The sequence below is a fragment of the Carassius auratus genome, chromosome 11, assembly GCF_003368295.1.
Source record: "Carassius auratus strain Wakin chromosome 11, ASM336829v1, whole genome shotgun sequence".
Classification (NCBI taxonomy): domain Eukaryota; kingdom Metazoa; phylum Chordata; class Actinopteri; order Cypriniformes; family Cyprinidae; genus Carassius; species Carassius auratus.
In genome coordinates, this window is record NC_039253.1 from 125550 (window position 1) to 140350 (window position 14801).

At 39.0% G+C, this 14801-nt stretch overlaps 1 protein-coding gene across 1 annotated transcript; it reads left to right on the plus strand.

The window, feature by feature from the left end:
- The first annotated feature begins 1399 nt into the window (after positions 1-1399).
- LOC113110625 (GTPase IMAP family member 8-like) lies at positions 1400-11130 on the plus strand. Its single transcript, XM_026274735.1, has 6 exons — positions 1400-1610; positions 2016-2690; positions 8873-9679; positions 9761-9829; positions 10002-10106; positions 10224-11130. Exons 1-6 carry the CDS (start codon positions 1598-1600, stop codon positions 10367-10369), a joined length of 1815 nt encoding a protein of 604 aa, XP_026130520.1. The 5' UTR covers positions 1400-1597; the 3' UTR covers positions 10370-11130.
- The last annotated feature ends 3671 nt before the right edge of the window (positions 11131-14801 follow it).

Here is a 14801-nt window from a genome sequence, read left to right on the forward strand (position 1 = left end):
TTTTCAGTGTAGCTTAAAATCTTCACTCAGTGTAGTTTATGATTAAAACACTTAATAAATAACATCAGTGGAAACGAAAATATAAAATGTATTGTTGCAGCCTCAACAACTGAATGACTGAATGAGCACACAAACAAAATTGTCATAAATTCTAATTTAATTAAAAATAACCATTAACTCGCAAATAGCGATAGATCGCTGAAAAAAAACAATAATTTGTGATTTTATTTATTTATTATTTCTAATGTGACCAACAGGGGGCGCCTTCACTCTTCTATAGAAACTCAATCTTTACAGTCAGATACTGTCAGGCCAGCATTTTTTTTTTTTTTTTTTTTTTTTTGTAAATGGACCATAAAGAGAAACCAAATCTTTCAAGCGGATCGCATGAACAATAACTCAGTATTTTTCTTGAAAGACAAACTGAAAGGGAAAAACATGATAGTCTAAGTGCTAAACCTCGTCGTGGTTTTAAAATATGAATTCCATTGACTAAGATCTCTGTCTCTGTATTAGACCTCAGAAATAAAACCACAAAGGATAATCTTGATGCCTCATTTAGATGAACTAATAACTAATATAGCACATCAGGAGTGAAGGTGACGGCCTCCGATTGAGATATATGAAAAATACACATTTTTTACAACACGTACAAAACAAATCAAGTCTAAGTTACAAAACTGCTCTAGAAGATTATGGATATGTTGGCAAAATGATCCCCTATTATTCTCCTCTTATGTGGGTCAGCTTGAACAAACATAAATTAAGTTATTTTTAAATTAAAGTTATTTTGTATCGAAAGGTTTACCAAAAAAAAAAAAAAAAATGAACAGAGAAAGCTTGAGAGAGAAAGAGACAGAAAGAAAATGTTGAAAAAAAAAGTTTATATTTTTTCATTAATATTATATATTTAATATTATTGATTTTACTTGATTTTATTGATTTTAATCAAGTAATAATAAGAATTGTATAATTTTTATTTAATTGATTAATTATATTTCATTATTATTTGCTATACTGTATCACTATCACTATTATTATAATTATTATTGTTTATAATTGTTTTTTATCTAAACACAATAATGTACTTTAAACTCAACTTAACTGAAACTGAGACCAAAAAAAAACTATCTGAAAGTAACTTTAAGTTTTCACGTACGTTGTGTCCTAATGCTGTTTAGCAGCATTCATAGAGCATTCAGGAGTCCAGCTGGAATAGGATTCTGTGTTATTATAAATGGTGCTCTTTTATACCCGCAGTCATGTTATTGTTTAAGTCATGGTCTAGCTTCTGCCAATGTCAAGTTCATAAAGGACACAGTGGCTTGTTCCCTACTCTCAGGAAGCCATGTTTGCATGTGTAACCTGAGACGATTTTATCTTTACATGACATGATCAGTCATGTGACTAGACAAACCTGATATTCTGATTATAGATGTGAGTTTAAGGTGTGGTCTTGTTTCTGAGCGCAGTAAAGATGAAGTGAACTTGGGTGTCAGTCTGGCAGATTTCTATAATATAGGATTTTGTTATCTTTTTTTTTCTTTCTTTTCTTAAAGTTATATTTTACTTATTGTTTTGGATAACACACGCAAGAATGCTGAAACAAGGTAAAGTTTACAGACAGTTTGAGAAATGAAACTAACATTTGCTTTGGATTGAAACTAAATGCGTTTTTTACTGTAAATAAAACAGGAAAAAAAAAAAGTTTAGTCCTTTGTGTTGTGCTCTGTATCTACAATTACACCATACATGTAAATGTGTACTGCAAAGGTTTTTCCTTTGTTTATTAAAAGTAAAAAAAAAAAAATTATCAAAAATTATACATATTATATTAAAGTATGCTTTTGTAAAATAATCACACAATCAAAATTTCAAATAAAATTTTGAGTTTTACTTTTCAGTGTCCCTGTGTTGAGCTGTTGTTCTGGGATGGTAAAAATCTGATAAAGTCTCAGTGATAAACACAATATTATCACAATATAAAGTTGCATGTTCTTCTCGTTTTGTCTCAGAGTTGAGAGCAGTGCTGATTGGAAAGCAACACAGTGGGAAAACCTCGGTGATCAACACTATACTGGAAACCAGAACAGAAGCTGAAGGAGATGAGGATGTGAAGAGAGAGGGGATTATTTATGACAGGAGAGTCAGTCTTGTTGAAATTCCTGGCTGGTGGATAACCTACGATCCAATAGATTATTCCAATCTCTTCAAACTGCAGCTCATTCGTAGGAGTTTTCTGATTTCTCCCGGACCTCATGCGGTTTTGATTGTGATTCGGGCCGATTCTGTATTTACTGACCCTGACGGGAGATTTATGGAGGAGCATGTGGAGCTTCTGGGTCCAAATGTCTGGCCTCACACCCTCGTCATCTTCACAAGAGGAGATTTAATGAAACCAGAAGACATAGAGCAGAATATTCAGAAGGAGGGGTCAGCGCTCAAGCGGCTTATTGAAAAATGTGAAAATAAATATCATGTTTTTAATAATTCAAACCATCACGACCGAACCCAAGTTGAAGAGCTGTTCAATAAAATCGAAGGAATTGTTCAGAAGAATAACGGCAAGCACTTTGACATTGATCCGAAGAAAGTAAAGGAAGTCAATGAGCAGTGGGAGGAAATTCAGACCAGAGCATATTCTAGAAAATCCAGAGTACAAAAGGAACGGTCAATAGTTAAAGAAAAAGGTAAGATAAAGATAAATTACAGTTGTTCTGCAAATTTCGGTAGGTGATATTCATTTATATTTATGTTTGTTGAAAAAAGTTTTCATGTTTAAACTTTAATTTGGTCTACCTCAACTGTATAACAGAGCTAGCCAATGCCAAAATGTTTGAGATGACCAATCAAATTGAAGACAGTGGGTCTGTAACAAGGAGTCAGAAACGTTTGGATCCATATGCAGTATGTTTAATAAGAGAATGGTCAAACTGGCAGAGATCAGAAAACAGTGTCAGGGGATATCCAAATCAGAAACAGAAACAAGCAGAGGTCGGGGCAGGCAGCAGAGAATCACAGTTGGTATACACAATCCAAGATCAAACACGGAAGGAACAAAGACAGGGAAAACGCTTGGAAATGCCAGACAGAACTAAACAAGACTTCACAATTATTGAGAGGCAGTGGTAATGGAGAACACCTGGTTGTGATTATCCCTAAGAACAGGATTCTGGGAAATGAAGTGGGGAATGGAAAGGGACACCAAATACAAGAGTCCTGAGTGGAGTGCTCTCTACTGGAGTTCATGGGCACTCTAGCTGATGACACACACACAATCGTTCTCCAATAATGCATTCATATTAATAAAATCTTTACTGTGCTACTTTATCTGTATATGATTTAGAGTGCACAGTAATCTGTGAGAAACAAAATGACCCAAAGGCAAAAGAAATGAAAAAAAATTGCTGTTATAGGAGCAATAGCAATGTACGCAACACTGTGTCAAAATTAGACAAATCTAGTCACGACTAGTCGACTTCGACTCGACTTTCATCACATCAAAGTCGACTTTACAAAATCGGTAGTCATTCAGCCCGTAATGCAAACTGGAAGGGGTGCAGGGAGGGGGGAAGGGCAGACTTGATGTGGTGCATCACTACATCAAGCTGAAGTCTGCATCACATGTGGTTCACATGTGAATCGGCTTGCATTGATCTGTGGATCAGGGTGTGTATGCGGAGTTAGGTTGGGTACGTATCCCACAGATCCTTGCTGTGCTGGTGTGGGTAAAACAGCTGTTGAAGAACGTCTAGAACAGGCATTAGATAGCTTCAGCTGAAAATCCACAGACGTAACACCTGTCTTCCTGCTACTGACCCATTTCAGCTCAACCAAAACAGGTCTCGTGTGATGAAGTTGTGTGAGACTTTTTAATCTTTGCGTTTCTTCTTTTTAACATTTTAAAGAATATGGAACATTTTAAATATATGGAAATCTGTACAGAACCTCATAGACCCATCAGACTTTGGCACCAAAATACAAGGAGAACTCCAGGCACTTTGTCTTGGTACAGCAATTCCATGTTCAACCATATATGCAAGTTCCTTACTCAACAGTGCATGCTTTTCAGGACCATAACGGTAGGGATGTTGCTTCACGCGAGCAGCTCCTGAAACATTAATATCATCCACAAGATTAGTTTGGTTAGGCACATCTGGAAACAATGGAACATAGGAACTAATCAGCTCTTCAAGAACAGACCTTTCAACCTGAGGCAAATAAGAAAGATTAAAGATTTAAAAATTTCAGAATTATTAAATCGAGGTGCAGGATCCAGCACTTTACTGAGTTCTTCTGAAGTGACCGAAGCACAAGGTAACACCACCTTCTTGGTTAAATTGGAACTCCCCTCTCTAGCAAAATACTCCTTCAGCATATTAATATGACAGAGATGGCTTTTTTTTCGTCTGCCTGTAGTAGAAATGACAGTCAAGATCACCAACCTTGCGTTCAACTGTGTAAGGCAATGGAGAACCATGGACAGGAAGCAAAGCCAAAACTTGTATCTCCTACTGAAAAAGAACGCTTTTTAGCCCACTTATCATACCAAGCCTTCATCTTTTTCTGAGAGCCAGTGAGATTAGAACGAGCAATTTCACAGGCTTTACTAAGCCGATATAGGAAGTGGCTAACATAGTCCAGCAAGTTGGTAGAATCTGTTGCTTTAGCCAGCCACTTCTCCTTCAACAATTTCCGTGGACCACAGATATTATGTCCGAAGACCAATTGAGCAGGACTAAACCCCAGTGAATCATGCACAGCTTCTCTGGCTGCAAAAAGCATGAGATGTACTCCTTCATCCCAGTCCTGCTGAAACTCAAGACAGTAGGTTTTTAACATTGCTTTCAAGGTTTAGTGAAACCTCTTGAGGGCCCCTTGGGACTCTGGGTGGTAAGCACTAGAATGGCAATGCAAAATTCCTAACTGATCAAGCACTTGCTTAAAAATCCCAGACATAAAATTGGATCCTTGATCGGACTGAACGGTCTTAGGAATCTGAGGTACCACAATCTGAAAGACATTGCTCCACTCATCTTGTCTTGATAATGATTATGGGTGCCATTTCTTGCATTAGGACCCCATCCTTCTGAAAGTAACCAGATGACAGCTCATTTACCTCTCATTCAGTTCACTTACTTCCTCAAACAGAGAAGTCAAAGAAGAATCTTTATTCTACTCTAAAATGAGTTGATCTTTGGTTGACTCTTCCTGGGATGTTTCTAGTACCCATCACTATTGGAAACTGAACAGGCACATCTTTATCCACCCCCTTCCCATCAGACTCCCTATAAAAGGTATCAGCCAGATCAAAATTAAAATCTGCACCTCATACATCTGTGGATTTACAAGTCTGTTTAGCCCTAGCATGGGTCACAGCACACCCTGGGAAAACATCAGGAAAAGAATGAGACAGACCAGAGCTCCCGCTTGACCCAGGCACCCCAATAACTTGAGAATTAGGAGTGACTCTGACAACAGCTAAATCATTGCCTATACCTGTAACACCTGCCACAGGTTCCTAGTGTCTTTGCTGTTTTGGAATTGATGGACTATCCTCCTGGAGTGTTGTATCATAGCCTCTCTGATGTTGCGGGATAGGTTGGCCCTGGCTGTTCTCTGGCCCACCTCATCTCCAGCTCTGAAGGCAGCGTTCCGCATCTTCAGGAGTCTGTAGACCTCCCCTGTAATCCACGGCTTCTGGTTGGCCTGGACAGTAAAGGCCTGTGTGACTGTTACATCATCAATACACTTGGTGATGTAGGCAGTGACAGTCTCAGAGTTCTCTTGGAGGTCAGTTGTCTTATTGTATGTGGCAGCCTGCTTAAACATATTCCAGTGAGTTGTGTCAAAACAGTCCTGAAGTGCCTCTGACGCTTCTGGCCACATTTGAATCTGTTTTTGAACTGGTTTGGTGACTTAAATGAGTGGTCTGTATGCAGGCATTAGCTTGACAGTGATGTGGTCTGAGGCTCCATGGTGGGGGAGGGGGAGGGCTTTGTAAGCTCCTCTCTGTGTGGTGTAAACAAAGTCTAAAATGTTATTACATCGTGTTGGAAAGTTTATGTGTTGGTGTTTTTTTGGAAACACACTCTTTAAGTCTGCAAGGTTGAAATCCCCAGCTAAGATGAGAAAAGCATCAGGGTGGGCTGTCTGCTGCTCACTGATGTGCTGGTACAGTTAATTTAGTCCATCGTTCCTGTAACTGTTGTTGTTTTTCGGGGGAATGTAAACAGAAATTGAGCAGTATGGCAGTATATTCCCTCGGCAGATAAAGGGGGAAGTCATGGCCTAGTGGTTAGAGAGTATGACTCCTAACTCTGAGGTTGGCAGTTCAAATCTCGGGCCGACAATACCACGACTTAGGTGCCCTTGAGCAAGGTACCAAACCCCTAACTGCTCCCTGGGTGCCACAGCATGAATGGCTGCCCACTGCTCCGGGTGTGTGTTCACAGTGTGTATGTTCACCGCTGTGTGTATGCACTTTGGTCACTATATATGCATATGTTTGCACTTTGGTCACCGTGGCACCACACATCATTGACACAAAGCTTGCCGCCATGGGTTTTCTGAGTTGAGCGTAGTAACCAAATGTAGTCCAGTTTATTGTCCAAAGAGCGTTCGTTAGCCAGTACGATGGTGCGATACTTTTGCATTTGCATGATTCATATAATTCAAAAGAAATTCAAAATTTTCCATTTGTAGTTTTAGGTTTTCCATGTTAATGTTATCTCAAAGAACCAAGGTTACGTTAGTAACCAGCTTGTTCCCTTTCGAAATGGTCTTTCACATTACACTTACCACACTAGGTGAACAATTTATCCAATAATACTGTGCTATAACCACAGAAGGAAAAGCTGTCCTGTGAGCCCAGCCCTTGTGTGCCCAGGGTGAGGGTCGTAAGGGGAGCATTGGCCAGTAAGGGCATAAGTAACCAGGAACTGATTTCTCCTCAGAGAAATAGCCCTGATCACCAGCAGGGCTACAAGATGGCTAGGCAGACTAAATCCATGCCTGAAGGGCAGGGATGTCCAGGTTGTAAAACCTAGCAAACATTCACAGTGAAGACCAGTCGGCTGCCTTACAGATCTCTAAAATGGAGATAACACTGGACCAAGCCCAGGAGGAGGCCATTGCCCTGGTGGAATGATCCCTGACTCTAACCAGTCACCGCAAACCGAAAGTTTAACTCCTAACCCTAGGGTTGTGGGTTCGCATCTCGGGCCAGCAATACCACGACTTGGGTGCCCTTGAGCAAGGCATCGAGCCCCCAACTGCTGCCCGGGCACCGCAGCATAAATGGCTGCCCACTGCTCCGGGTGTGTGCTCACAGTGTGTGTGTTCACTGCTCGGTGTGTGTGCACTTTGGATGGGTTAAATGCAGAGCACGAATTCTGAATATGGGTCACCATACTTGGCTGAATGTCACGTCACTTTCAGAACTCACTTTTACTCGCAGATCACAAATGTTGCCTTCTAAGGTGAAGAGGTCAACTAGTTAATTTGTGCACTAGCACAGGTTGCACTGTGCCCATAATAGGAGGCGTGTTAATTAATGAAGTCCACCACTGTCATGTTGTCTAACCGGAAGAGGATATGATGTCTCTTCAGGTCTGGTAGGAAGGTTATTAAGGCCAGAAAAACCACCATTATTTCCAGGCTATATATATGTAGGCATTTTACCAGGCTGGACTAGGAGACTTACACCGGTCTGCGCTTGCACAGTGCCCCCGAATCTGAGTTGGAGGCATCTGTCATAACCACCTTCCTTCTGGAGGTCAATTCCAGCTGAATACCTGTCTGATACAGGTTAGGGGCCTTCAAAGGGGCCACAGCTCTGACATAGCTGTGTGTCATCTTGAGGCTGAGGGTCATGTTCATGTATTTCGTAAAATGCATGGTGCTAGAGACAGTCCGAATGGAAGGACTTAATACTGGAAAGCCACCCCTTAGAACACAAATATCAAGAACAGTCTGTGCTGGTTTGGGGGCCTATCTGGATAAGCATATTTCAGATCCACCAATAAGAAGCCACTTCATTACCTGTGCCAGTGAAAGCTTACTTGAGCCTGTGTGCTCAGCCCTCTGACTCCACTGACTGCTCCTCTAAGGCTCCAGGGATGGGAGAAAAGGGAGAGTGTGAGGGGTGGGACAACTTTCATGAAAGTGTTCTACGAGGGTAGCAAGGCAAGACTCATGCGCTCACAATGAGGGCGGTCCATCTCTGAAAGTGCACAGCTCAGGCAAGTGAAGTACTCATTAGCCAAGTGTCCACTGTCGTTTCAAAAAGCAGTTGCAGCATGCCAGGGTCAATGGCCAGGGTTTTTTGGCCTGCCAAAAACCTTGGCCCAAAGTGGGCCAGCTCAGGCTTCAGGAGTGGCTATGAATATCCAAGCCATTACTATAGTGAACATGAAAAATAGCCAATAAAAACTTAAAGAAATTACACAAATTATATAGTTGACAGCAGAAAAGCAGCTACTGTGCTCGTCCGAGGCATGCAATAGTTCTTCCCTAGAATGCAAACTCAAAAAATGTGAGAGACCATTTTGAAAGGGAAATTTTAACTTGTGACTTTTGCAGTTTCTTGCCTACAGTGCTCTACAAATGTATGCATAGGCTATTTTAAAATAAAAATAGTATTTACAAGAAGTTTAAATAGATTACTTCCTGCTATTTCACGGTTATTCTTTCTCTATTCTCTTAAATACATTATCCTTATACAAGTCCTTTGATTTATTTAATTATTTTAAATAAGAAGACCATTACCAGTATTATTTTCAAGAATGTTTATGGCTTTGAATATCAGGTGTAAACAGGCCCTTAGATATAGATCTTTTAGTTTTGCATCTCAACTGTCCTTTTATTTCAGCATGTGTGCGTCGTCTTGAGGAGATCAGAGTTGTTTTGCTGGGATGGGTTCTTGGTGGAAAGAGTTCAGCTGGAAACACCATCTTGAACCAAGATGAATTTGCGATAGGAGGAAAAACCAGAGAATGTACAAGAAAGTTTGGAGATGTAGACGGAAGGAAGATTACTGTTTTGGACACTCCAGGCTGGTGGAAGTACTTCGCATCTGATCTCAACCCAGATTTCATTAGATCTGCGATCATAGAAAGCGTTTCAGAGTGTAAGAAGTTCCCTCCTGCCATGCTGCTCGTGATTCCAGCAGATACAGCATTTCAGGAAGAACAAAAGAGAATCATTGAGCAAAATATGTTTATCCTGGGAGACGACATCTGGAGGCACACAATAGTTTTGTTCACGTGGGGCGATAGATTTAAAAACATCTCAATCGAGCAGCACATTGAGAGTGAAGGTGAAGCTCTTCAGTGGCTGATTGAGAAATGCAGGAACAGATATCATGTCTTTGACAACACAGACAAGAAGAATCGAGATCAAGTCACAGAGCTGCTCCAGAAGATTGATGAGATGGCAGCAGAAAACAGTCTATTCCATCTCAACACAAAGAAAAACTGTGATTCAGAAACAAGCCATCAGAGAAATGACACAGACGAGGATCTGAATATACAGATCAGACTGAAGGATATCAGCCACTTTCTGGATGAGGGATTTAAGAGAAAAGCTGAAGAGATAAGAAGGAAGATAGAAAAGTTATGCTTGGATATCTTGGATCTAAACCTTCAGGACTCTCAGAGTATGAATTATCCTATTGACTGTAAGTTTTCACTCACTATTGTGTTGTCAGATATAATTTGTAAATATATTTCTGATTAACATTTTCATGATGGTGTTTCAGTGGATCAAGATAAACCTCCTGATTCTCACAGACCATTACAAGTGACCAGTGCCCCTCAAAAGGACAACAGTAAGTGGAATTTATGTATATATTTGTGTCTAGTAAGCATATATTTAAGTTGACATATAAATAAAGGGTCAGCAGTTGTATATGAGGTGTCATGAATTAACCTGAGTGGGTTCAAACTAAGACTCAAATGTCTGTTTTATGAAGTTTAATAATATGCATTCATTTCTTTCAGTGCCAGAGCCGATTAAAACTCTCATGGAGAGAGAGTTCAGCAGATGGGAAAGCCTCATCATAGATGGTGTTCAGGAAAGTCTCCAGGACATTAAATCATCATTTGGTGAGTCCTTCAACCGGAGCAGACAAAGAGTTTGTTTTCCAAAGAGAAAAAGCACATTGAAGCGCATTCGTAATATTAACATTTGTTCTGTTCTCACATTTACATTGTCATTTGCAGATCTCTCTCAGGCTGAGAAGAGGAAAAAGTCAGAGGATGCTGTTGAGAGATGGCTACAGAACTACAACCATTATGTTCAACATACTATTGATAAAATACAAGATACAGAATCAGGGATCAGGCCAAAGAGAAGGAAGCTATATTAATATTTCTGACTCATTTCACCTTTTTACTAAAATAGAAAGCGCACCATGTGTAAATATGTTTTAATACAAAGACCCTTTGTATGTGGTTATGCCAAGAACTCAGGGGCCCGTCTCACAAAGGAGGTTAAGTGAAAACTCTGAGTATGTTAACCCTGAAATGAGGGAAACTCTAGGTTTTCTGTTTCAGAATGGGAGGTTTGTCAAACCTGAGAAAGCAGGGTAAATCAAGCCCGTTTCTGAAAGAGAGCTAACTTATACTCACAGTCAGTTACCTATGAACCAAACCTGGTCAGGAGCAGGTTTCTTCGGTAAACCCAGAGTTTCTTTCGGTCTCCTCCCCCTTTTTAAACACTTCATTGATGCATGCTAGAAAGACAAATATCCGACAAATATTAGCACTCCATTGATAATGGCTTTTTTTTAGTTGTGGTGCACGCGCTTAACTCACAGTCAGTCAATTTAGAGTTGATTAAACCAATTCATTTCAGCTGTTCTGTTACAGAAACCCATCGCAGGTTAAGTCAAGTCAGGGTTCAAGTTTAAACTCAGAGTTGGTTGAACCTCCTTAGTGAAACGGGCTCCAGGTAACATACTGAGAATCAGATATTTATCTTTCACATGCATTCATTAACGCATTCATTAACGCATGCAATTCAGTACTGATAAAGTCACAATTTAATTTCAAAAATTTTATACAGGCAAACCAAGACCTCTTTTATCAGAAGTGCTGTTAATAAAGCTTGTTGCTGTTTGAGCTGTAAGTTTGTAGCCTTTTTTTTCTCTTGAACTAAAAGAAAAGATTCAGCAGATCGTTGTGCTGTTGACCGTGATCATAACCAGAAGTTCTGGTTTGTATAAGGAAAAACACACAATGATGGTTTTTGTATGTAACACTTTAACATGGTCACCCCTGAGAATCCATTACTAAATATATTTATATATATATACAAAACAGAAATTTAAACTCTATAGTCAGATTCTCTCTGTGGGTTTACAACATTATTATATCCACATATTATATCCACAAACTCAGGCCAGCATTTTTAAATAGACCATAAAGTGCAACCAAATCTGCTGATCACTTTTAGAGGGAACGTCTCAGATACGTGTGGTAACCCTCGTTCCGTGAAGGAAGTTGGGATCTCTCTTAGACAGACCAATCTACTTCGAGTTTAAACTAAATGAGCCAATGCACATTGGCATGTGATTATTGCATCCAGCTGCTGCAAATCAATTGTAACTCTCTTGGAATGGCGGAAGTTCTCCCGTTTACTTTGTCATTTGCAGATCTCTCTCAGGCTGAGAAGAGGAAAAAGTCAGAGGATGCTGTTGAGAGATGGCTACAGAACTGCTACCATTATGTTCAACATACTATTGATAAAATACAAGATACAGAATCAGGGATCCTTAAATATACAGTGATTCCTTGATGATTTACAGTTTGTGTGTGTGTGTGTGTGTGTGTGTGTGTATATATATATATATATATATATATATATATATATATACACACAATGCATGAACAATGTAATTCAGATTTCAAAAATGCAATTTTATTGTAATACATTGTAATATTTTTTTCCAACTGCTTTCATTTTTTAAACTTTGCCTTTATTAATTTTTTTACTTTTCACACAAATCCAAGAATTGCTCACACAAAATGGAAAATGCCTCACATCTCTTGCAAAATGAAGCACCACATTAAAAATATCACAAACAGTGAATTAGTGTGTAAACAGTTGAAAAAAAAACTGTAACATCCCTGACTCACTTCACATGCATTATTACAAGTTGTAGCTGTATTTTGAATCCGAAATGTAAATCGATCTAATCCTACAGGAACAAATCTAGAGTCTACAGTCATATTATCTCAGCTGGTTTTATTAAAATTGAGTCCACAAACGAAGACCAGTGTTTATGAATGAAAAATAACCAAATATTTTCAATGTCTCTTATTTTCTTTCCTATTCCTAGTCTGTACTCTGTTTGAGAAAACATCTGGAACGCTGTTTTTCTAGGCCTTCTTGTGCTAAATGAGTACGTTTGAATGCAATATCAAAATTAGTTTTTCTATATAGATGATGGTTGGATTTAAGATAGATTGCAGGTGTCTTGTACTTTCATTTATTGTGTGTATTGAATGATTTAACAATCAAGAGTCTTCTAAATGTAAAACTCGTATCTTAAAATCCCGCCCACACTTATTTTTTCAAAAGAAAACCAAAACCAAAAAGGAACACAGAGGGTAAACATTTCTCCCTCCTTATCTGGAATGAAAAAAATATATATTTTTATTTTATTAACCTTCTCCAACATTTTGACATTGATGAGTGATGATGCTGAGTCAGACAGATTTAAAATTTGAGAAGACCTTCAATTTCAGAAGTTTTTGTTTCTTTTTTTCCCCTTCTTCTCTCTCTTTCTTGGTTATAACTACTATACATACTCCAGTACAGTAGGTGGCGTTATGCACATGATAAGTCAAGGTTGTATTTTGTCAGGAAATTAAAAGAAGAAGACACTTCCACAAACTCAGTCTAGCATTTTTAAATGGACCATAAAAAGCAACCAAATCTTTCAAGCGCATCGCATGTAGAATAACTCAGTATTTTTCTTGAAAGAGAAACTGAAATCATTCTGTTGTGCTGAAGCAATGTCTGACCAGTCAACAGGCAAATGTACTGGGGCTTTGACCATGGCAATCATGTGTGTTGAGGTACGGTCTAAACTTCGGGATAAAGTGTCTGGTACAACATTACACTGTCCTTTTCTCTACTTAACCCTAAACTCATAACCTTCAAAAAGTCGAATTGCCCATCGAGTTAATCTGGATGAAGGCTTGGGATGTCGGAATACCCAAATTAGAGCGGCATGATCAGTGATTACCTGAAATGGTGTTCTTTCCAAACAATTTCTCCATTTTTCTATAGCCTACACAACTCAAAGACATTCTTTTTCAGATACGGAGTATGATTGCTCTGCTCCTCAAAGAAGTCTAGATGCATATGCAATCACATGTTCTTGTCTCTTGTGTCAACACAGCTCTGAGGCCAATTTCATTTGCATCAGTTTGTACCTTGAAGGGTTTGTTGAAATCGGGAGGGATAAGAACAGGAACTCTTGACAAGTCTTGTTTGATTTTTTTTCAAATGCTTGTTGACATGAATCAATTCATGTCCATGTAGCTTGCTTCTTCTTTAGTGAATGAAGTGGTGCAGCATTTTCAGACAGATTTGGAATAAAAGGTCGGTACCATCCAGCCAATCCCAAGAATCTTTGTAAGTCTTTGAGAGACTGGGGTACTGGGAAATCACAAATAGCTTCAACTTTAGACGTGTCTGTTTTTATTCCTTCAGAGGATACCACATGGCCTAGAAAGGTAAGTAACTGTTGCACAAGGTTACACTTCTTAAGATTCAACGCAAGACCGGCTTGTTGGAGACAGTTAAAGACTTGATCCAGGTGTTCTAAGTGTTCTTGTTCATTTTTTGAATACACTACTATATCATCTATGTAAACAAAACAACACTTCCCTCTAATGTCTTTGAGAACAAACTCCATCAACCTTTGAAATGATGCTGCAGTGTTTTTAAGGCCAAATGGAAGGTGCAAGAATTAAAATTGGATTACAGATGCAGTCTTGTGAATACTGTCAGGTTCCATTTCTAACTGCCAGTACCTGCTCTTCAGATCTAGAGGGGCTGAATATCGATGCTCCATGCAAAGATTCCAATATATCTTGGATCTGGGGCATGGAATAACCATCCAAGTGGGTTTTTGTATTTAGTCCATGATAATCCACCTTTTTTAGGTACAATAACAACATGAGAAGCCCATGGAGAAACTGAGGGACGAATAATATTCTTACTTAACAGCTCTTGAATTTCTCTATCAATGAACTGTTGTCTAGGTGCTGACACTCAATATCCTCTCTTCCTAACAGGCATTTCATCTGATGATCCTGTTTTACCATTTTTGAGTGTCCAATTGTGCGTGTACAAACGGTTGGCCAACTTTTCATCAGACTTTCTAGTTGAAATTTTAAATTGATCAGAAGAGTCTGATTTCAGGACGAGTTGGTTGATTGACTGTAATGTTTCTTCTGTAATTTGTGGTGTAGGTAGGGCAAGATAGAAGTGGAGTAAAGGTTTGGAAGATTTATGGGACCACAATGGAAACCTCTGAACAGTACCATCATCCATGGTAGGAGAGCTATATTGTAAATTCTTAAATCTAATATTATTCCTGAATGATTGGAATGGTTAGATCAGAGTGTCTCATTACATATAGGGTTAACTTTAACAGCTTACCTTAAAGTTCACACTCCCAGTCAGATTTTCCCAAAGCTATTTGGCTTTGGCCATTTGCCAGCAGAAATGTTTGTCCATTACTTGATTACCGTACCTCATGATGTTTCAATTGTCTCCAACAG